The 24924-nt window shown below is 40.6% G+C and overlaps 1 protein-coding gene across 1 annotated transcript; it reads right to left on the minus strand.

Annotated features, from left to right (window-relative positions):
* Positions 1–2552: 2552 nt before the first annotated feature.
* Positions 2553–23554, minus strand: TAB2 (TGF-beta activated kinase 1 (MAP3K7) binding protein 2; the record flags this gene model as incomplete). The annotated part of the gene is made up of 6 exons (XM_084261006.1): positions 2553–4615; positions 6688–6768; positions 8047–8140; positions 8814–8974; positions 16691–18203; positions 23453–23554. The coding sequence occupies 6 exons, from the start codon at positions 23552–23554 to the stop codon at positions 4470–4472; spliced, it is 2097 nt and encodes a 698-aa protein (XP_084117132.1). The 3' UTR covers positions 2553–4469.
* Positions 23555–24924: the final 1370 nt, after the last annotated feature.

Consider the following 24924-nt stretch of genomic DNA (forward strand, 5'->3'; position numbering starts at 1 on the left):
GACCTGATGCTGCTTCAATTGCTGCACACGAAGGCGGTTCTTATGACTTGTCTGGATTTGCTTTCCCTGTCCTCTCCAACCAACAGGTCCTTTTATACAAGCTTAGCTTTGGTCAAATGCCTTGGGAGTGGCATTTCATGCTTTTGCACTACGGTCCACAGGCAGCTCCAGCTCCAACGTAACTGGAGGAGTGGGAAGGGGCACAACACATCCAAATATCTTCCACATCTTCCTAACAGCAGCCCCCCCCAACCCAGTGACAGTAACCTTCCACCACAACACTGTAAGACAAAGCAAGTAATTCTGGAAACTTGACTTACACAAAAACAAACCAAACAACAACAGCAAACCCCAGAAACTAAATTCTGGAGACTTCTACAAATGATGAAAACATCTTGTAAAGAAATAAATGTCAGTCCAATTGTGTAGAGCACATGAAATGTCAAATATGAGAAGTAACAGAAACCCCCCCCAAAAAAGCACTCCCCAACTTCACAGCCAGGCATGCGATGGATGCTACTTTCCAGCTTTCTGGCCTTGTTTACCCCACTCCAGTCTGCCTGGTGCAGTGGGGTGCAAGAAGAGCAATGCCTCTTGCTTCTCCCTATGAACGAAGGACACTGTATTCCTTACTCTGTCTCCATCACCCCTTGTTTCAGCCCTGGATCTCAACCATGTGCATGAGAAACCTGAATTTAGGCAAAGCTTATCAGACCCAGGCTGGACACGCTCTGCTGTGTACCTGGTAAGAGAAAACCACATTAAAATGCTTAACATATATCCCTCCACCCATTCGTTACCAAATCAACTCCATCAGACTGGTGTTTGGCACTCTGCTCCAGTAAATGGTGTGGAACAACACCACGCCCTCACAGAACTGAAAGCCAGGACACAATGCACATCCACATCAAATGGAACTGGGCTTACAGAGGTGTTTCAAATTGCTCATTTGAGTAATGCACAAAGTGGTATCACTCCCAATTCCTCCTATAAAATGTGCACTCAGGTGCAATATGACAGCATTCTAGTATTTTAAACAAACTTGCAGCTTGAATCCCTGTAGAGAGGTATTTTGACTGCAGTCAGCTCCCCAGAGCTGATGGGACACAGCAGCCCTGTTACCAGCTCTTTGCCTCAGTTTAGCTGCCTGCATTTCTAAAGACATCCAAATTCTGAAACTGGACCAAGCAATGAGTATTTCACATTAATGAGAAAATATCCAGGAGCACCTCTAGAAGTGTCCCTTCCTGCTGAAGGCTGAAATAACCTATTTATTTGGGGTGCTTTTACAATTAGAGATCCTTTATAAAGACAGTATGGAAATGTAGTTGTAAACCAGCAAAGATAAAGTACGAGTGTTCACAGTGCTAAGTTTAACCTTACTGCAAATGGCTCAGTTTCTTTGTATCTATCTTCTACCTGGTAAAAAAGAGAAAACCTCAGCAGTGATGTAAAGCCTTAAAACCCTACCCTTAAAAAACCTAAAGCAGCAGCATGAGCTTGAAAGAAGAGCTAATGAAAGACGTGGCCTGGAATACAGGAGCAATAGAAACCTCCTGAAAGTCTGTGGGACCGCATTGGAGATGTCATTTCTTGTCCCACTATTCCAGGATCAGCAGTTGAAAAAGCAGCCTGGTACTCTCTCATACTCACATGCTGATGGCTCTGTGGGGGTAGCTGGAGCTAGAATCAAAATACTCTCCCCCACCCCATTTCTTTGGAAAATAAACACTCAGATAAATGCAGGGGAAAGATCAGTTACACATTTGGTAGGATGAGCAGAAGCATTTCCCCAGACATGCTTCTTCCACCCCCCAGCTGACTGGAATGTGTTATTTGCTTTTTAAATACAGCTGCCCTCCATGCTCCAACCACTAGTTTTCACAGGGCAGACCGAGGCACTCCAGTTGATCAATCCGCCTCAAGGAATGGTTTTTGCTGGATCTGCAGTTAATCTGTTTGTAGACGCCTCCTGAAGAGCTTTTACATGACACTGCTGTGCCTCAGGAAAACCCAGCTCCACATACCAGATGTCTGTCTAGACAGGGTGCAAAGTGGGAAAGACATGTCCAGGAACACTCCACATCTCGTATCATTATCACATACACAGCACCACAGTACAGTTACCCAAGCTAATCCTTAAACTGTGCTTACATTAATGGTACACAAAGGATGCCACCCATTACCTTGGATAAAGTGGTTGCCCATTTTGCATCAGAAAAATATTTTAAAAATCATAAACCCTTGAAACATGAAGTAAAAAGGGCCTGTGCCAAGCTTATTACTTTGAGTGGTTCTTTGGTCAGGACACAATCTTGTGGGCACAACGTGATGGAATGTACTCCTTACACTCACAGAAGTGGTATCACACAGAGTAATGCAGGGTGGGAAAGACAAAAAGAGATTCAACAAAACAAAGGCTTAAAGAAAATCTCTGGTCATAAGACATCAGCCTACTTTTTACTACTGCTAATGCCTCCTGTCCTGTTGAATATTCTGTTGCTCCACAGCATGGAAAAAGCAAACAAATCACAAAACCAAACATTAGAATATAATTTTTTTTTTTTAATTTTTATAAATAACTTATCTGTTACAAAGACAGTTTACCCAGCTAAATCACAAAACCATCAACTCAAGATATCCAAATTAGGTTTTATTAATAAACAGGTAAAAACTGATTTGTCAATCTTCACATAGAACTGCAGATGAAGCTGAAAAACAAGGCCTCATTTTATAAACAAAACGCATTGAATGCAAGTGCTTTGGGTCTACTGCCTAATTACCTGGGATTGGCATTTTCTTCCCACATATAAAAAATGCAAAGCCTTCAAAACAAAGGCCTCTGTGCATTCACATAGATCACTTGTAAAACTCCTAATAAAAAGTGTCCACTGGCAATTGTTTACAGTGGGTGACAGTCTACTTTGTCTCTTGCTACATTGTTAGCACTCCCTCCAGCCTCACGCTAAGTGCTGCTACATAATTCTTTGCGTGCCGTCTCTCATGCATACTGTACTGGAATTCCATTTCCTTGATCTCGGTTACATACATCCCCGATCATGTGAATATTTTCCTTAAAAAACAAAAATAAAAATAGATCATCAAAATAAAGAGATGCTTGAGGTTGCTTCAGTGTTCAAGTCTGTTTGATTTCTCTTTTCCAGCCTTTATTTCAGTTGTCCTAAATATTGCTATCCTTGTTTTCCATAAATATGAGACTTCACCACAAAGTCAGGTTTACAAACTGGCTGCCGAAACAGGAAAAGCACTTAAAAGTCCTTGAACAAAGCCGTACGATGCTGCTGCTGTTGATTTTGGCACTGTATGTACTTCCCCAATGAATCTCTCCTCAGGAGACTGCAAGATACCCAGCAGATGAAGCAAGCTTAAATCGGATGCTGATCTGTTGGTGGGTTGAGAGTTTTAGTACAAAGTTTCCTCACGCCAGACAAAATGCTACCTTGTGTCACCCACCGTAAAACTCAGTGTACAGAGTGAACTATATGCGTAACTCTTCCAACTTCTCCCGCATTCTTACCACGCCGCATCTGCAGGTCTTCACAGATCATCAGCATTTACAAGAGCAATGTACAGAACGAGCAGAGGAAAGCTATTTTGTGCATAGTTTCTTATTAATGCTCTTATTTTAAGGCATCGCTTCTCTCAGGTAAAAGCTTAAAAAAAAAAAGGGACATGATCGTGCTTAATCACTTAAAGGGAAAAAAAAAAGAAAGTTAACAAAAAGACTATTACACTATACATACAGAAGTACAAGAAAATAATAAAGGTGAAGAAAAGAAATCACTTAAAGCAGGCTCTAGAGCTATGTACAGTAGGAAAAGCTTTGGGGTATTTCACTGTGTATTGTACAGACAACGCATGCAGTTTTTCCTTTTCATCTTTAGACGTGATTGTACTGATTTCTGGCTTCACAGAGATGTTTTCAGGGAAGACAAGGCAAAGAGTACCACTGATCCGTGAAGTTCTTCCCTTTATCGAAGGCACTATGTGGCAGCAAACACTTTAAACAGTTAAACCTTGTTCCTCTTAGATCTCCTCTGTGCATGTAGTGTTTCACTGAAAGCTCTGAAAACAAAAACGCTAGCACTCTACGCCTTTCCCCTGTCAAAATTCAGTAGTGACATGGGGGCAGGGAGGAGGACGGGCAACACCCAAGCACTGAACACGGTGTGTGTTACTGGGATACCGGTAATACTGTACATGGTTTAGGCAGCTGGCAACCGAGTCTTTCAGCAGATTACCTTTCAGCCGATGCAGTTCAGCTGCCTGTGACACAACACTGAGGTATTACTAGCTCTGTGGGCTGACGTTTAACATTAGCAAAATACCATCTCGTCACACCTTCAACATAATCCTATGCCATAAATGGTTTTTTTTTTGCCCCCCAATGACTGGATAGTTCCTTGCATGTTTACTGTGGTCTTATGAAAGGCAACGGGCCTGTTGGCTCAGAAATGCCTGGGCATTTCACACTGTTCACAGCGATTTAAGGCCGGATGATTTAAAAAAGTACAGGCAGTACAACTCCACTGAGCTCCCTCATCTTCATCTGTGTCTGGAACAGTCTTTGGTGTTTTCACAATGGACCTCTGATCTGTGACATGAAAGAGATAAGAGAAGCAGTTACTAACCAAGAGCAGCATGGAAAGAATTTTGAGATGATTTTTTTTTCTTCAGTAACTGAGAACTATCTTGTTCCTCTGAGAGCTGCACAGTTATTACAAGTGACACAGGCAGCTTTTTACCACCCCCTTGACTACAGCTTGACTGTAAGTCAGCCAAATGGCACAAGGTGAAACTATAAAAAGCACGTTTCCCATCCCTTCGCTCTGCTCTCTTCCCTTTTGGTCTCGGTTCAAAGCTGTCGCATGAAAAGGAGATAAAATTTAGAGATTAATCAGCACAGGAAACACGTACAAGATTTAAAGTCTGAGGTCTATGGAGCACTCTAAAATTCATTAGGACAAGAAGTGCTCTGTAACCTTTTGATATATTTAACATTTTGACCCTAGAATGAGTATCAGCAGCTCTTCCTCAAACCAGATAAGCAGATACACTGAAGAAATATCAGTGCCTAGCTCTGTCAGGCTATACAGCAATCCTCCCAAGCATGTATCTTTTTTGCATGATGTGCTAGACAACCTTCAACTATTTCAAAAGAGAAAAGATGAAAAACAGAGATGAAAAAGATGATGAGAAAAGAACGACTTCTGAAGCTAAGAGTTCCTGCTTCAGGCAACAGGAAAATCTTGTAGTCAATTATTTCAACTTGAAAGCATCTCATTAGCAACTACCCAATTGCAACTGCTGCACAATGACAGCAACAGCTCCAGGAAGTATAGCACTACTGATCGCCACTGTGAAGAGAATTCTTTTTCTTGTGTTTTCTTCTTCTCTTTTATGAACAGTGGTCATGTTGCTTTAAGTCACAGCCTAAATCTTTGTTAAAACTTCAAATTAACTGAAATTTAAAGGTAAGGGAAGACTAAGGTAGAGTAGCGATACTTTAAAAAAAAAGAAAGAAAGAAAGAAAAAAGGAAAGGATAAGAGGGACTTCAGATGTTTATAAACCAGGCAGGGTTTATAAACATCAGTCAATGCAAATGTTAGCAACCACTTACAGAAAGGTAATTTTTCTTCTTTGGTAGGTTAGTTGCTTTTTTACTTAGAGGACTGTACATAGATTTGACCACTCAGTTTTTTCACTAACAGCTTGGGTAGCAAAACATAAAACCCCCCATATATAAAGCATGAAGAGCTGGTTTGGAGGAGTTATAAAATCTGGAGGACAAAAAACACCCCCAATTTATCTAGACCATTGTGACATATGGAATGATCAGAAATCCCTAAGATGAGACTCTGGAGCCACACTTCCTACATGGTAAAAGGACAAATCACACACAGGCATACACGTTGCATGGCAAACTTCCTGGAGCAACACCGCACAGGAACAGCAGTGGATTATCTGTTCCAGGTGGTGCTCTGCCTGCAGTTCACAGCAGGATGCTGCTGCAAACAGGTTAATTCTGTTAATTCATTTGCTTTATGTAACACACAAGAGGCAAATACTCTGTTTTGTTTAACATCCCATTAGGGCAAAAAAATAACGTGCAAAACAATGACAAGCAGAACATTCAGGGCAGAATAACAAATCCAACAACACAGACTGCCCTACTGGACAACATTCCTCTCTTCTTCAGTTACCTAAAGCTGTGTTCAGCAAGGGGCTTTTATGTCAATGGTTAATACAAATTCTGCAGTAGCCAGGAAGTCCAGTCAGGGTAATCAAACCAAGGTACTGCACTGTGTAAATAAATCCACTCTTCCCCAAGAACAATGAAGAAGTCACCTAAGCAAGTTCCGCTCAACCCTAAGCAGTGCACCTTGCTCACTTTTAAACAAACAAGATGGATGGTTCCATTTACTTTAACTACGACCCAACATCCATTCTTAAACATATCCCATTCAATACTTTTATTTTCCAAATGTATGAATAGAGAGCAGAGAGAAGCATCTTTGCTGCCAATATGAATAAAATGCAAAGTTTGTATACTCTTGAAATGATCTACTTCATAATCACCATTCCAGCTAGATTCACAAACTAAAACTTGATATTAGATGCAAGCCAAATAGTAGCATTAAATCCAAATTTTACCAGTACAGTACCTTTGGGTTTTGGTGGCACCGGACCAAGAAATCCAATATTATCATAAAAATTATGAATAGCGCTGGGATTAAAGTGTGGTCCTAAAAATAAACACAGTGGAATAGTTTTAAAAATAAACTCAGGTAGGAAAGCATATCATTTTTTTGGTCAGTAATTCTGAAACAGCACTATTATTCACGTATCATCTTTTATATCAAGGTATCAATACAGACCCAAGTGAGACGTTACTGATGTCAACAAGACTCTTAATGTATTGTGCAAATATGCATTATCAAGTCAAACAGGATCCAGCAGAAAAAACTCCTTAAATATACTTTTCCCACCACTCAAGTAATTAACAGCATTTTATTAGCCAATTTTTACCCAAAGCTTTTTCTAAACTGTAACTGTATTGAAAGACACAGGCTAATATACAATTATATATGCTCAAATTTAATACTGAGGAGTTCCTCAAACTCAAATTTACCATAACAAACAGCTATAAAATCACATGCAACTTGAACACTCAATTTAGTGTCCAGTTTTTAGTGCAGCATTGCTTTCAGCACACCTGTTTACTTTTCCCCTTATCTGTAGCTACATTGTCTGAAGGAGAACTTGCAGGGCTCATGATTGATCTAACAGGTTGCTGCTGCTCAAAGTGGAAAGCATTAGCTCCTTCCCTCTCACTATCTCAGTTCTCCCCTTCCTGTGCCTCTCCCTCACATCAGCTATAGCAAGCTTTTCCAGCAACGCCACATTTTTTGCTTGGCTAGTAAGCAGGATCAGCTCTACAAAGGGTCTGAAAAGCTATTACAGAGCCAGAGCACAGTAAGTGGGAAGAGAGAGGGACCTCCTGTTGGCAGCTCTTGAATTGGCTCAGCTGTCTTATAATTTCACTCTCATGACCAAAGGCTGTGTCCCTGCAGACAAGGAAGTGGAAGGAGAGCACACTGGAAGTTACAATTGTACTTTATATTCGCTAACTTGTGAGGCTGCAGAAGTGGAAGACAAGAGAGAAAGGTGGACACATATGCATGGCTGTATAATTTAGAAAATTTCTCTCTCTTTGATACTCAAATAACCAGATTACTTCCCTCCCCCCAGCATTTATTAAATAAATGGTATCACAAGTTTCTCTCTTCTGAGCCAAGTATGAGAGAGGAATGACCGTGGGATTAGGAAAATCATAAAGCCAACAAAAACATCAGGCTTAGAAGACAATTACTTCCATGGTTTCACTCAAACTAATGTGATGACTTAGCGAACAGTGCATATCCCCATCATTTATAACACAGACTTTTGTACACAGAGACAGTAAAAGGAGGAAAAAACCCCATCAATATTTATAGTTGCTGATGTACTAAGACATACTGTACCTCTTGCTTGAAGAAGATCAATTTCTTTGGTTAGGCAATCTATGTCTATCTGTAGCTGTCTGTTACAACTTCTTAACTGTTGCATTTCTTCCAGCTGAAAAAATAAATCTGCCTGTTAGACTAAGTATTTCCATTTTATTGACAGTTATCATTCACACATAGGTAGACAGCATTTAGTTATTTCAGAAACGAAGATAAGAGAATCTTCCCTTATGATGATCTTTCTTTTAATCCAAGCATAATCTCACAAAAAGCTTTCAGAGCTACTGAATTCTTCTCTCTCACCAGACTTCAGAGCTCAGTGGACAACTCCAAGATTGTAGTCAGGACAGAGCCAATGGTTAACCAGATCAATGGCTGATCTTCTGGCACTGAACACTGCTGTATTGATCAGTTTCTCTGAGACTGGTATAGGCATGATGACAAAAAAATGCTTTGTGTGGAAAGCAGCACAAGTATTAAGTTGTGATCTGTAACATAAGGTCATCATGCCTTTAAGATCATCTGGATGGACTACCACGTCAAACTTTTTGTGAATGCCTTTATAAGGAATGCTTCACAAAGCAACTGGTGAACTGAAAGTTCACTATTGAGCCATGGCTCAATAAGGCTGAGTCAGTCTTTAAAGTACACTGTTTACCAGTTTAATTCTAGCTATACTGCCTGTTACTAGTATATTCTCAATGTATGAGCAACTGCTCTTCTAATTTATTGTGACAGACCACACTGGTGGTTTAGGTTAATAGCCTACTGATGTTTCAACTTACTGATGGAATTTGGGAAACAGAATTCGATCTTTTCAGGCGCCTTCGTGTTAGATTATTCTCCATTTCATTGACCTCTGATTTTAGTTTATCCAACTTTTTCTTTTGAATCTCAAGTTCTCGTTGAAGTCGCTCCATCCTGGCCTTCTGGTGTACCAGTAAAGCTGCAATACATAAAGTCCCATTTTATCTACTTTATTATCCTTTGCATGGCAACATCAGATAAAGATGAAAGTTAATACTCTTATGGGAAAATACAGACAAAAACAGTGCTACAGATTGCTTTTCCATCTGCCATAAACCAGAAAGTGTATTTTTGAAAACAGCACAAATCAGTTACAGACAACAAGCAAATGCAGTGAGAAAGTCACACAGTGTTAACAGGTGACCGTGAAAATTCAGCTGCAATCTGTACCCAACCAATCTACAAGAATGACTACCAGAAACCTGCAGGGTAAGGAAAAGTTTCTTGTTTTGAGCCAAACCACTGTAAAACAGAGAGTATAAAGAGATTTTCAGAGAGGTGGCTGCAATACAGAACACATATGCTAGATAAGCATCAAGATTTTTATTTTTATTGCTATTTAGATTGGAAAATAATCCCGTATTCTTGTCATAGGAGGGGACAGCAAATAAGACTACACGAGAAAGTACTACAAACCACAGTACTGACAAACATCAGTTATATTTATCAGAGGCTGGATTGCATGCCATTTTATCCCCAAACTACAGTACAGAACCATTAGCTCAGAATCTAATTTCTAACACTGCTTACTGTTTGCAAAGAAAACAGCGTGAGGAGACATAATTTAGAAACTATGAAGTCAGCATTTAACCACAGCTTTTTAAAGCTACAAAGACTGTAAGTAGCAGAAGACACAATCAAATTAAGGAGTTATTTCATTAAAGGTATGTAGAGCATTAAATGTCATCACATGTGCAGATAATACTGCTTGCTCAAAATAATCATCACCTTCCATAAAAGTGAAAGAGTACTTCATTACGTAAACCCAACAATCGCAACTTCCACACAGCCATTCATTCATCCAGGAAATCACTAATTCATAGAAGCTAGGATCAGCTTCATGGCCTCTGTAATACCTTTATCGCACTGTATAAAGTTTTTTTAGAAAAAAGTAGCAATATCAAGGTATTTTAAAAATACTGAACTCTGTCTGGAACACAGTATTTAACTCACTACCATTTCTTAAGGTATCAAAAAATCAGAAGCACTCAAATTCAGCTGGTAAGGTTCCCCAAATGGTAGCAAAGGAAAAAATGGCACCTCAGAAAGATGCAACTTTCCACACCTTTGGCAAGCAGAACTGCCCTCTGCTGCAATTCCTGCCTGGTCCTTCATTCATATACCCTATTTTGTTCTTCAAAAGGAAGAGCCATGACAAAGCTATTTTTCTACAGCGTATCAGAACTACGAGGCCTAGAGACTGAGCCTGGGCTTTTGAGTTATACATGTTCAAAAAACAGTGAAGTGACAAAGCTGCTTGAGCTTCTGCTTGGTGCTGTTCAGTTTAGAGATGCTTGTGTAAACAGGCACCTTTAGGTGGGGCAGCTGCTAGTCACACTATAGTCAGAGATGCAGCAGTGCTCATACGTAATACAAAAAGTAAAATCCCAAGATAATGATTGTTGTTGAAGATTTGGAATCATCAGGTCTAATCTTAAAAGTCAGCTTCCTCTCTTGAAAAGCTCTTCAGCTGCAGCTGAAGAACTTCTTCCCATTTACAAACTGAAGGAAGTGTAGCTGCAACTATAAAGAAAAGGAAAACAAAGACTACTCTTACAGGGAGAGTACAAGCCCTTTTTCTTTTTACTCTTTATTTCTGCTTATAGATAGTCTCTTCCATTTTCATTGCCTTGGTTTGAGTTGAAAGGGACCTTTAAGACCCATCTAGTTCCAACCCCCTTCCCTGTGCACTCTCCACTAGACCAGGCTGCCAAAGTCCCATCCAGCCTGGCTTTGAACACTGCCAGGGAGGGGGAACTGCTGAGGCAGCTCCTTGAAGCCCAGGTTATTAGTGCCTGAGGTGCAGCAGCACAGCTATGCTCTACCAACCAGGCTTGGAGTTCTTCAGACCTGTCAAATTGTGGATGCAGGCTGCTGATGAGCAGACAGTACACTGGATGTGGTAAGCAAGTGCTGCCAGAGTACCTCCAGGACACAAGGCATGGACTCAAGAGTAAGACTATGAGCAAGACTCTGTCTTTGAAGGATTTTGCCCTCTATTATTTTTTTAAGCTACTACTGCAAATGGGAAAAACCCCTGTAACTTCTCATTTCAGTGCTCTCCTATTTCTGTGGCTCAGAAATTAAGCTGTCATTATGAAGCCGCATAGGGAGAAGGCGGCACTGATGGATGCCCACAGCACTATTATATGTTCTTCATTTTCACTTCACTTTCCAGACATGATCCAATTTATTCTCCCAGCAGCTTTGTGACAATTTCAAATCCCAACAGATTTTAAAACACACTCATTACAAAATTGCCACTATGAGTAAAGAAAAAGAACCAATTGGTCCCGCTATGTTAAACTTCTACTACTGAAAAATAACTTGGATAAAACAATGTCTTGCCAGTCCTTTAAGTGGTGGCTTATACATAGAATTGGGTAATTATGCTTAAACACCAATTGAGCAGCTATAGGAAAAAACAATGGGGTGGGGATGACAAAACCCCCCCATTTCCCACAGCAGTACTTCTTAATGGAAAAAAAGCAATTTAAGTGTTCAGCTCCCTCTGGTGTTGATCTGAGCTACTGGAAATGTTAAACAGAAACTACAGCACACAGAATAATTTGATCAGAAAAGACCTTTAAGGCCACCTCTGATTCAATGCCATTCTGCTACTAGATGTAGCTTACACTATCCACCAGGAGGCATTTACTGTCTTTTTGATAATCCTGTGCTTCTTGCAGGAAGGGGATTCCACCTATGCAGGTAGCACAGGTGCACCCGAGTTCACCCCACACAGACTAACTTGGAATAGAAGCCAGAAATCCTCAGGCTTGCATGTGTTTATTCAAATGTCCTTAAAAAGAAGCTCTTTACTGTAATCATTCTAGTAAAAGAAGTACAACTGCCTCCTTGGCTTGTCATTACTGTACCATAACCAGAATAGATTTGATATTCAAGTTTTAAATTAAGTGCAAACAGGATGCTGTGCACATTCAGTTTTGGCAAGCTCCACATGCTTGCATTCAGCAGATTGGCAAGAACAGTGTACTTCGATGCTCTGGCAGATACCACTGGTGCCTTTGACATTCAGAATGCTCATTTTCCACAAAAAGGTGGCAAGTCATTGTAATTACAGGGAGCATTAAAGTCTGGAGGGAGAAAAGTCTGCTTTCCCTTGCCCCCAGACCTACTCAAACAGGCGCTGAACACAGTTTTAAAGCTTACACCTAATTACCTTCTCAGAGCCTCAGAAACTGAATATTAAGCAATTACTGCTTTATGCTTTTGTCACTAGAAATATTTACAAAAAAGAGTTTATCTTGGAATGCAATGATTTCAACCCTAAATTACAGACCTAATGAAATTTCTGTAGTTTCTTAGTTTGCCAGATATGGAGGAACAGGGAACTGTGGCAATGCAATCAATCTGTGGCAGCAGGTTCAAGAAACTGGCAGGACACACGTAGGTTTGTGTGCATTTTCAAAATCTGTATTCAAAGCTGCAAAAATTCAGTACTTTAACAGGAACTTTCAGCAGTTCAGACTGATTTCTGTTGTTGTGGTTCTCTTTCAAATATTCTAATTTTTTGAAAAAGAGCATCACTCGAGTGGGCCTTGATATACAGAGCCAAGTGTAAGGTTGTATTTTTTTAAAAATTATTTTTTAAATCACATAACACAATGGGCTGACGGCCCCTTGGTGCATGGGGAACAGCTGTATCTCACTCAAGTCTCTTTGTAAACATCTGTGAGGTCTGGTTAGAATTTTAAGAAATTGTTTCCTGCAGTTAGCTTTCTTTTTAAAAACTTTTTAAAAGCTCTAAGTAACAAGCAAGCTATGCATAATATAAAGTTACTAGCTTATCAATTAATATTTTTACATTAAAAAACGGTGGCAAAAATTAAGTAAACAAAGATCCCTATAGTTGGTACCAATGATTAACTACTCATACCTTCATCTGCCCTAGTTAAACATGAAAAACTCAAACAAAAGCCAAGCAGCATTGAACTGAGGGGCTTAAGCTCCCTCTTCTGAAAGCAGCAACCTAAAGACTTTTACACAAGTATCTATTTCCTGTCTAGGAGGCCTGCCCAGTATACAGACAGAGCACTACAAGCAGAGTGAGCAACTATTTAGCCTCACAATTCAGTGTGACTGGATGCACAATGGGGGCACATCACAAAAGCCACTTCTGAATACTTAATTTCCAGTCTCTAACAGGATGTCACCACTTCTCATCCATAATCCACTTCAGTATAAAGGAAACGATATCTTGGAATCTTAGGTAACTACATCATATTAATGAAACTAATACTAGAAACTGAAGTATCTGCTAAGTAATGGGAACTGATACTTTTGTAAAATTATGGAGCTGATGCTGATTTGTATAAAAATGCATCCTCTTTTAGCTGTCCTCTTGGGCCTGCACCTAGCATTATTTTTCTCACAGCATTATTAATTCTTACTAACTGTAGTACTGGGTGAGTGCGTTCAACATTTCCACAAGCAAGTCCACAGTATTAAAACACCTAACCTAGTATTCCAGGGTAATGGTCACTGCCTTAACTACACTGACTTTATCTCAGCAGTACCCTATTACTTTTCACATCATATAACCTCTGATTCTGGCAGCAAACAAGACAGATCTATGGCACCCTTCTACCACCCACTGCAACTTGCTGCAGAGTACAGCAGAGGCACTCCTGAGGACTTGGGGGTGCTGCACTGATCAAGGCTCAACACGAGCCAGCAATGGGTGCTTGCAACCCAGAAAGCCACCTGTACCCTGGGCCACATCAAAAGAAGCGTGTCCAGCAGGTCGAGCGAGGTGAGTCTCCCCCTCCACTCTGCTCTCGTGAGACCCCACCTGGGGTACTACGTCCAGCTCTGGGGTGCCCAGAAGATGACAGACATGGACCTTGTGGAGCAAATCCAGAGGAGGGCCACAAAGATGACTGGAGAGCTGGAGCACCTCTCCTACGAAGACAAGCTGAGAGACTTGGCCTTGTTCAGCCTGGAGAAGATAAAGCTCTGGGGAGACCTTACTGCAGCCTTTCATGACCCAAAGCGGGGCTACGGGAAAGGATATTAGGAAGAAATTCTTTCCTGTGAGGGCAGTGAGGCCCTGGCACAGGCTGCCCCGTAAAAGCTGTGGTTGCCCCCTCCCTGGCAGTGCTCAAGGCCAGGCTGAATGGGACTTTAGGCAATCTGATCTAGTAGAGTGTGTCCCTAACCCATGGCAGGAAGGTTGGAACTATATGGGGTATCTGAGGTCCCTTCCAACCTAAACCATTCTACAATTCCATGAAATCAAAGGAGGAAAACCAGAAATCTAATCATGGGAAGAGACTGAAGTGCCTACATACACCCTAACTGACGTAAAGCTTCTCAGGAGGCAGGCAGCAGCACTTGTAAATCCAACACAACACACATTCTCTTCTCCTGGGTTGGACCATGCATAAGAATATATTTCACTGGAACAAAGTGAAGGAAATCTTTGTCACCAAAGCAACTACTCCACTTTCAACATTCCTTCTACCCCAAGCCAGTTTCAGTTGTCCCTGCCAAGATAAGGAGCATTCTGGGCAGAAATGGAAAAGCTGATGAAAATACATTTTTGTCTAACCACAGTCTACTCATCTGTTCTAGCTAAAATCAAGACAAGCACTTAACATGGAAGATTTTTGCAGTCTGGCTGAATTATAAGCAGCTTAGACCATGGCCTTGTACTGGAAAGCATCAAGTAACTCGTATCACTTTTAGTATATAACAGGAAAAAACTCCACTTCTATTTAAAATATTAAAGTTTAAAAGCACTAATATTAGGACTATCAGATATCAAGACCATACAAGTATATCACTCACTTCTCAACTTTCCAAAGATTAAATAGCAAGTTTAAAAACACTGCCCTTGTTGCAGCAGAAATGGAGCAATCTAAGTCAGAAGACCTCAACACTCCTGAACGTAAAGAACTTCAGAAGTATGAGCATACTTTATATGATCTAGAGGAGGACACAGAAGGGATCATTGCAAAGTCAAAAACAGCACCAGCCCACATGATGCATCTACACTTCATCTAAAAGCTCCATTTGTGTCTTGGCTTCATGAACCACCAGGCACCACAGCAGGTATAAGCTGCTCAATGCTTTTGAACTCTAGGCTGCTTTACAGAAACGGCCATCAGAAGCTTTCCTCAGCTTGATAAACTGGATGCTGGTGCTCACAGACTGTAGAGATTGTACAGGAACTCAGGCTACAGTAGCCACTGCTACCAGGTGTACAAGAGATGATGGGCCAGACTCAGAAGTCAGTTCCATCAGAAAGGCAGAGCAGGAGAAAGGGACACCCTTCCCAACAAGTATGTAAAAAAAAATAGTAAGTGCTTGGGAAGCAAGTTCATGATGTCAAAGAATATTTAGAGCTTAAGAACAAGATTTCAATTGCTTCCTTTCAGGTTATCCGAAGTCTTCAAGGCTAAAACAGCCAGCCAAATCTCCCTTCAGAGTAAGGAAAGGTATTACCACTTCTGGAGGGCAATTTGTTTTGCTTTTCTACAGATGAATAGTTTCCTGAAGTTCTTTAACTCTTCACTGACTGTAAACGGCAGTTGAGGATGTTAGTTTTTTTGGTTCCGACCCCTAACCTTTAGACACTTGAATTCAGATGGATTATTCTCTCAAAGAATCACTATATCCAGAAGTACTGCACAACCTGTAATCAGTTTTTTATTTACTTTGTTACTACAGTAGTCCAGATGCAGACCGGGCTTCCAGCACCCTGATCACTGTACGTACTTACACAAAATGGCTAAATTAGGCCAAAGAACATTTAGAGTTGTGGAACAAGCCAGTTTTTAAATACTGAACTGTTTGTGAAGTTCAAAGACAACCAATGAGGTCAGAGAGAAATTATTTTGACAACTTATCCTCAACACTGCTTAAGTAACCCAAGACTCATTCAACATATTTAGAAGCAAAGTCCACAGGAGGGTTGATAAATCAGCAAGTTGGTAATAAAAGCATAGAAAAACATGAAAACATAAGAAAGACTAACACAGGTTGGATTGCATTATCAAACATTTTAGGTTTTAACACACCCCCTACCCTGTTACACCACTGATCCTTTAAAACAGCTTTCTTCAGTGTTCCTTTTCATATTTTGCAACATACGTATCAAGACTTTAAGCATTTTATTGTCAAACACACATTAAGAATCAGGGAGACCAACACTTTGTCCCACTGATTGATTTTTAAGTCTGCTTTTCTTGTTTCTTAAGTAACACACAGAAAAAATGGAGCTTTATCCAATGGAAGCAGTATCTCAACCAATTCAAAAATCTGCCAGTAGACTTGAAACTCTAAATTGTTAGGACAAATTGAACAAGCTTAGATGTTTCAGAACAACATAAAACCAGAGATACTATGACTCTACTTCATTAAACAGGTAACATATCTACTTAAGACAAAGTAATTACCTCCAAGTATTGTTACATGTCTTCACCATAAAAAAGAAATCTATGATCTGCTTATAAAGCCTTTACATTTATTTAGGAAATGTTCCTGAACGCTAAAGCTGAAGATACTGTATTAATATCACACAGGTTTATCAACTGTTTCCTGTTCTGTAATCTACATTCTGAATTGACAGCCTGGTTGAAATCTCTACTATTTATATTAAGAATATTACCTTGCGTGTAGGCAGCATCATCAGATCCCATACTCAATTTCCGTGCATCACTGATCCTATCCACATGTGCTAAAACAGGGTCAGTAAGATGCTGGATACCCTCTGGTTCAACATAGTGATCAGGAAGGTTTAGAAGGTTTGTAGGTTCAAAGGTTGGGGACACTACCCCTGGGGAAACTGCAGGGGGTTTATTTGGAGAAACTGTAATTTTAAAAGTATATTTTGTGTTAGGCTGCGTAACCACCACTCGAGGAGAGGTTGCAGTGGTGCTGTTGCCCACTGCTCGACTCTTGGGTGGATGGTGATGAATAAATGCAGGACCCATGCTTACTTGACCAGACATATTCCTAGAAGTGGTAGATACTCCAGGATTTGTCGATATGAAAAGCGTGGGCTGGTTCCGCACAACTTGATCATCTCCTGCTGTGGCATTTGCTGAAATGTAGACCTTGGGCTGGCCGCGTGTGATCACTTCATCAGTATTTGGAGGACTGGCCGATATGTAAACAGTGGGTTGACTTCTACTTAATGTCTGGCTGTTGAGGGAAGAGGGAGTAGTAGAGGTCCGAGGGCCAGTTGAACGCAACTTAGAAGAACTGTTTCTTTGTGGTGGTTCAAGTTTGATTTCAATTTGGTTTTTCCGAGGTCCTGTGGATATGTTCTGAATGTTGTATTGGCTATGAGCAGAGGATTGTGAGCTACCAGACGAATGAATCATAGGTGCCTGTGGAGTAGTAGGAGAACTGATTGGCATGTAGACATGAGAAGTCTGGTGGCCTTGCTGATTTGGCTGTGTTGAGTGTTGCGATGAGGTATGTGGCGTGGTACTGGATGTAGGGAGAGTAGTCCAGGGTCCTGGCTGCGAAGGCTGGTAGACTTGCTGAGGGTGCATAGGATTAAACTGAGATGCCCAGCCTGGCTGCTGCTGTGTCTGTCGAGTGGTACCACTAGGAGCTGTGATGTAAGGCCTAATATAGATAGAATTTCCCTGTGGACTGTTAAGTACAGGAGGAGGTACACCATGTATGTGCAAAGACGTAGGGGTATTGCGACCAGGCTGAATGTTTGGGGCTAAAGTTACCATAATGGGGTTGAATCTGGGTGTTTGTTGAGACAAGTTAGAAACTCCTTTGCTGCCTAGGTGAAATCCAAGATGTTGCCCTGGATTAGAAGTACTAACTGTATTAGCCATCCCAAACACGTTAAATCCTTGTGGAACCTGCGCAGGTGCTGTCTGTGGTTCCTGCTGAAACAGTTCATTGTTGGACTGACTGGTTTGAAGGTGTCCATCACTAACGCTGTGAGCTAGAGTCCTACTTCCATTCATTCTACTTCCTTCTCTTCCATGGTGATACACATTCTGTGACTGCAAATCCAAATTAAGAGATGTCATGTGATTTCGTAGTCCAGGAATCCCAGAATCATCCGAAAAACTTAGGTCTCCTTCACCGTAGAGATACTTTGTGCTCTCCTGAGAGAGAACTGCACAACAGGCATCCAAATTATTGTTATTCTATAAAAGACAGATGAAAGTTTGACATTACTGATAAAATACTGCCACAGATAAATATGCATGAAATCACCATTGAAAAATTGACAGGGTAGCTAGCATCAAACAGTAAGCTTTGGGTGGTTGGCTAGCAGAGCTGCTACCCATGCACAAGGGGCTTGCATGTGAAGCTTAAGTACTCAGAACAGCAACTCTGTCATTTGCACCAAAGGCGGAGGTCTGCATTGCTGCAGAAGCCATGAGAGGGACATCTTGGACCTCGACAAGCTAACACCATGCAGTATGGTACACCCGTCACTACTTCTTCTCAGTTTCAAAACGATCTTAAGCAATGATCAAGTCTCTGGCTTGAGGGGGAAAATGACAGGAGGAATGGATTGAGAGTGCCTGCACATTAGTGATTAATAACTTGAAATCAAGAATAAAAATATGTGTTTATTTTAAATATTTTCCCAAACACTTCAATACCATTTATGCATTACCTCCTCCTGAAAAATGTGAAGTGAGTCTTATGCAGAGAAGAAACATGCCGACACAAGGAGCTGTGCATGACTTCAGAAGAAATGTAAAAGTTCAGCTTATTTAAATACAGCATGATTACTCTTTTGCAAAATGAAGCTATTAATGGAAAACCCAGGGGACATTTGTATTTTCATTTTAAACCACTGCTTGCAAAGCTTTTAAGTACTTATATTTGTACAGAGTTACTTTATAAAACCTGTAATAGGAGGGCTTAGAACAAAAACCACAGCCTAGCTAATTTGCTTTTTAAGAACATTTCAGAAGCAAACTGCTAATACCTCTCTCTTTTTCCACATGTTTAGTAATATTGTACTAAGATATTCCCAATTTACCTTTCTACATAAGGAGTTTTAGAAGAGGGAACATGCACCAGTGGCATTTCTTAATATTGTGCTCTGTCCATATTACTTTTCTTACCGAAATCCTCCCCCTCCCAAGAAACAGTAGTTAATATTTTCAGCCAGAAAAAAATCTATTGAGGTCCAGATATTAATTATTAAAACTTAATATGTGTCAAATTCATCCAGCACACAGAAACAGTTAAAAGAAAGAATGCAGATGATCAAGGAAAAAAATTGCATATCCCAAGTAGTAACGATATCAGTTAAAAAGCAGCACAAGCAAGATAAATTGATCCATGCTACATGCTTCGTATCAAGTTATTTTTATTAAACTAGCTGACAGGAGTTCTCATCCTTCAACCATCATGACAGGTCATAGTGTTAGCACTGTGCAGACATCGCAAGACTGTCTAGCTCACACATTTACCAAAAAAAAAAAAAAGAAAAAAGGAAAAAAAAAGATGGACACAACTGAAGTGGGAGAGGGAGAACAAGGCTAAACTCCACCCACAAAACCAAGGCTACGTATTGATACAGGACAGATACAGTTCTGATTTGTCAAAAGAAAAAAAATTCCCCAGAAAAAGCCCAGCTACAAAACCCTTTAAAATTACAGGATTCCCTAAAGGCTAACTAGCCAGCTATATAGGAGAATTGTTGCAGAAAAGTCTTGAGAGAGATGAAAATGGGTCAAAGTGACTGTACGCACATCGGCTCTAGTTTGGGATAAGCACCAGAGGACGCAGTAACTGAATGAAGTTAGTAGTGAAGGAAGGAACCACACGTAGACAGAACAGTGGGTAAGGAAAGATGAGAACAATAGCCTTGTATTTGTTGCAAAGGAGAAAAGGGAGCCAGAAAAGGCAAAGAGATAGGATGCCACAGGAAAAAACAAGCTAGAAAGATCTTAAAGGCAGATTTTGCATGAACTTAAGTGAATTAAAATTATTAACAGCAAGGCCAAAAATACCAAGCCAAAAAGGAACAGGCCAAGCTTGCAAGGCCCTTACATTCAGCTTGAATGCATTTCTTTGGATAATTTTTTTTTTCTTTTTTAAGACTGCATCCAATCAATTCCAAAATTTCAGTGACGTCAATGAGCAAATTGGAGAACTCAAAGGGGAAACGGGGGCACATGGAACCCCTGGCATCTTCTGGCTGGCAGAGGCAGAGTTTCAACCGCTTCTAGCTCTTTATAGATCAGAGAACCGGTTGATGGCAGAACTGAGCATATTCCAGCAAAACAATACCCCTCATCTTAGCTCTGCCCATGTCCCAATTGAGTTTAAAATGTTGGCACCCTGAAAGAGAAAGAAAAAAAAAGAAAGAATAAGAATGTTGGAGGGAAACGAGGAAGCAAGGAGAGGACGTAGACTTGAGGAGCAGGTGGTTACAGAACGCTCCAGACAAAAAAAAAAAGACCAAAAAGGGACAGTGTCCACAGACTGGGGACGCTGCAGTGACTCCTTTAAATTAGAAGAGGAGAGCTGAATGCAGGAGGCTTGTTGGGAAGAATAGAAAGATGCAAAACTTTTCAGCAGCATTTAATGCTGTCAGCCCAAGAAAGAAACAGAACTTTTTACTCCCTAAATTACAGGTTTAAAGGTAATCCTATTAAATTTTTGCTGGTCCTCTGTTTTTACTATACTAGGAGTTGTTTAGATATTTCAGTAGCAGGCTACTCACCTCAAGACGTTTGCATACTCTGTTTTTCATTAAAAGCATATAAGGCTATAATCCTTCCTTTAAAAACAAGCTGAAAGTGTTTGGCTGAAAAAATTCAAAGAGGAGGGCTAAAGTATCTGTGTAGTTTTCCTGCACAATTCAGAGTGATCTGAAGTGACTTTTGTTATAAAAGCCTTCTGTCAATATCACTGCAGACTGTGTAACTGCTTAAAATCTTTCAGGTTCTCTCCTGGGATCTCTTATACTTCCTGGTTTAAAAAAACTTCACCCTGATGCATTACGCTTGCACATCTGGTACAGTGGGGGCAAGGTGAATACAGTGTTCCTTATACCAAAAAATGCCCTTAAGTATCTCTCTCTGACCTAAGCCACAGTCATTGCCTTTATCTGAAATCCCTTCCACTATGCTCAATTGCAAGAGGGCAGAACTCGGGATTCAGAGACTGTTACAGCAGAATTGCAATCAGATGCAAAAGTGCTTTCAAATTCTGCTTTCCAATCTTTACCACCAGCCCAAGTACAAAATTTGTTGGTTTAAAGTAGTTATGTTAGGTTTCTTTTAAAAAAGAAGACCATCTTAGAGTAGCAGCATAGCTAGAAGCTAACTGATGCTGAGAAACCAGAGCTCATGAAATTTCAAAGGACTACCACCATGACAGGATTTTGTTGTGGAGTTGTGGAGCAAGATGAACTTCTCTAGTGTAACAAGGTAGCATAATAATATTGCACATATGGAACATTAATCAGCCTATACAATTTTGGAAAAATCCCTTGTGAAAGCTGACCTAAAACACTCCCTCAAAATGGAAAGCCTTCTCCCATATCTCTGTCAAAGTATGGGAGAAGCAGAACCTTCAGTTATAGGGGCCCTTTTTATGTATTAAAACCCCCCAGTGTTCAGAAGACCACTGAGTCTCTCAGATAAGCACTAGCTTTTAAATTTATCAAAAAATACATTCAAAAGATGATGACTGATGTGTTCATTGTCAAGTCCACTGGCCTTGCTCAACAAGCAGTTTTCACCTTTGAAAAGCAAAACTGTACTTATAGTATAAGAATCAGGTTAGTCCCACAGATAACCAATATAAAAATGGCAGTGGGTAATCCTGAGAACAAACTAGAGAGCATGGTTGGGAAAAGCCTGAAACTTCACAAGCCCTGAGCAGAATTTTGCCCTCTTGCAAATCAAAACCAATTCTCTCAAACCATGTTTTTCATAGCTTCTTACTCTAGCATGAACGGAGTCGTGATAAAGTCTTGATAATACAAACAATGAGTTGGCACAGTCACACTTCTGCTCCAAACAGTGTACACACTGTGCTTGGATGTGTGTATGATTACATATATATACATAAATATACACATATATGTATTTTATACATAAAAATACATATAAAATGCAAAACAAACAACATTCCTTATATCATAACTGTAGCATTGCCACAAATGTCCTAGCCATGGTCCACAGACAGCTAGCCTCTGGGAACTGACAACCCATCTTTTTTTTTCCCCCCAATCAAGTGGTGCATACTGATGGTCAGTACGAAAATTCAGACAATACTCTTTATTATCCAGAGCACTCAAAGGCTGAATACCTTAGATAATGAAAAGAAAAATAATCCAATCAGTATGGATGCTTTGGGATCACTGGAAGAATGCAAAGCAAACAAGTTGAAGCAACACAGTTGAGTCAGCATTTGTTAACTCTAAGCATTCAGGTGACCCTATTGTTGGGCTTTGGATGGGTTTATTAAATTATCTGCTGAAGTAACTAATGTGATGTTATAGAGCAGAAGTTGATACAAAATATGGGCATATAGTTATTCTGGCAGTGTCAGTACAGGAAACATAGCTGGAGGTAGAAGTTGATGATACAGCAGTCCATGGCCTTAGCACTAACTGCCGTATCAAATAAAAACGCTTTACTACTCCCAGGTCCAATAGAAATCTGTGGATTTAGCTGTATGGATACCAAAGCTACAAACAAAGCCCATTTGGCACCCAAAGCCCCAGGAAGCACTGGGCAGAAGCACACCAGTGCATTGCACCCACTTAAGCCTAACACGGTGGATGCCAGGCTGCAGCCACTAGTCCTGCCTGATTCACGCCGACTCGAACTCTGACATGTCCACATTAAACTCCTAGGCTCCCTGCTGCAGAGGATATGCAAGGCCACCAGCACCAGCTCTGCAGCCCAAGGGGGCTGGGAGGGGAAAGTAGTCAGGCCTGTCCACATGCAGGCAAGGGCCCTTTAATTACCTTGAAGCCTGATGGAGACCAGGTACCAAAGCTGCTTCTGGACCTACTCTGCCCCTCAAAAAAAAAATCAAAAATCAAAATCTGCATTTGCATAGCACTGCCTTAAATCGTCCCTGCCAGACTCAAGTTGGCTTTGCATCCCTCCTTTTACCACAGTTAGTTTTGGCTCTTGAGATGGCCAAAAGGCATGAACATACTGATTGGCAAAATTTGGTAGTCTCCATGCACACACTGATTTACAGGCTGGTTTACCTCGGTACACCCCTGATCAGACATGGAAAAAGAGAGGCCAATTTAACACTTCACTTGCTGTACAATAAAGCAACTGACTGTAAATTTGCCTCACTCAAAGAAAAACAAATCTGCTTTCAAAGGAGACAACCACATATAATGCTTAAAATAAGCATCCCTGCTTACTCATACAATCACTGACAGAACACTCACCTGTAACATGCATCTGGACACAACACCTTCAGGTACCTCAGGAAACTTCTGCCGCAGGTCATGTAAAACCTGAATATCAATTTGCTGGCTTCCTTGGGCCATTCGTATATTGCCTGGTCAGGATTGTTTTTCAACAGGCAGTTTTAGGCCTTAATAAAGGGAGTACTCATCTCTTCTGCCCCAGCATTTTCTGGAAAAGGAAGGAAAACCTTAAGACACTGAAAGTGAACACTTTTCATGTCACAAAACCCAACAAAGCTGGACACAGGACTCCAGGTGAGCTCTCAGCAGAACAGAGTAGAGGGGCAGAATCACCTCTCTCAATCTGCTGGCCAAATTTCTTTTGATGCAGCCCAGGATGCAGTTGGCCTTGTGGGCTGCAGATGCACATAGGTTACACATGTCCAGCTTCTCATCCACAAGTAACCCAAAGCCCTTTTCCTCAGCGCTGCTCTCCAGCACATCATCTCCTAGCCTGCACAGACAATGGGGATTGTCCGTCCAAGGTGCAGAGCCCTGCACTGGGCTTTGTTGAACCTCATGAGGTTCACTTTGGCCCACTTCTCCAGCCTGTTCAGGTCCCTCTGGATGGCATCCCCTCCCTCTGGCACACTAACTTCACCACTCAGCTTGGTGTCATCAGAAAATTTGCTGAGGGTGCACTCAGTACCACTGCCAATATCATTAATAAAGATATTGAACAGCACAGACTCTGCTTGTCACCATCTTCCATCTGAACTTGGAGCCACTGACCACCACAAATAAGGTGGAATAAATAGGAAGATAAGTGTTCATTTGCCTTTTGAGTGTACCTGTACTGTTACTTTCATCATCACTCTTGCTCTTCACTATCAAGAGTATTGTGGCTAGAAGTTCAATGTTTGTAAGTTTCAGTATTTACTGCTAATGGTCTACTTGTTTTTCACCCAACATACTTACATATTCTGAGCTTATGACTACAAGGAACAATAGTCAACTTTTTAAAAGTAGGTTTAATTTTAAGTAGCCATTTTTTCCAATTTCTCTAACCTACCTTAAAGTTATCCATATAGCATCTAAAATATAGTACATTATCAGAACAGTAAATTCCACACTCTCCACCTCAAATTCCTACGCAGTACTAAAAAGTCCGTATATATTCCTTATAAAAATTTTCATCTTCTGCCTAATGAATCAGACTGGCAAAACAGCACCTTCACAGCTCTTATTGCACAACTGCACAGAAAAAGCTTCACGCATCCACTCTTTTCAGGAAAAACACAGAGAATAGTTTCAAAAACATTATTTAAAGAACTTAAAACTAGGAGAATGTTCTACGTTATCAGCCAGTACTCTGTTCAAATATTTTGTATTCCAGCTCATTTTTCAGCACCTGTAGCCTTGACAAAACACCCAATGACCACATTTGTATATGGCTTCATTAACAATGTAACATATGAAAAGAACACTTATCATATGACTATTAAGGCCTC

The sequence above is a fragment of the Gallinula chloropus genome (genome assembly GCF_964237585.1).
Source record: "Gallinula chloropus genome assembly, chromosome: 3".
NCBI lineage: Eukaryota > Metazoa > Chordata > Aves > Gruiformes > Rallidae > Gallinula > Gallinula chloropus.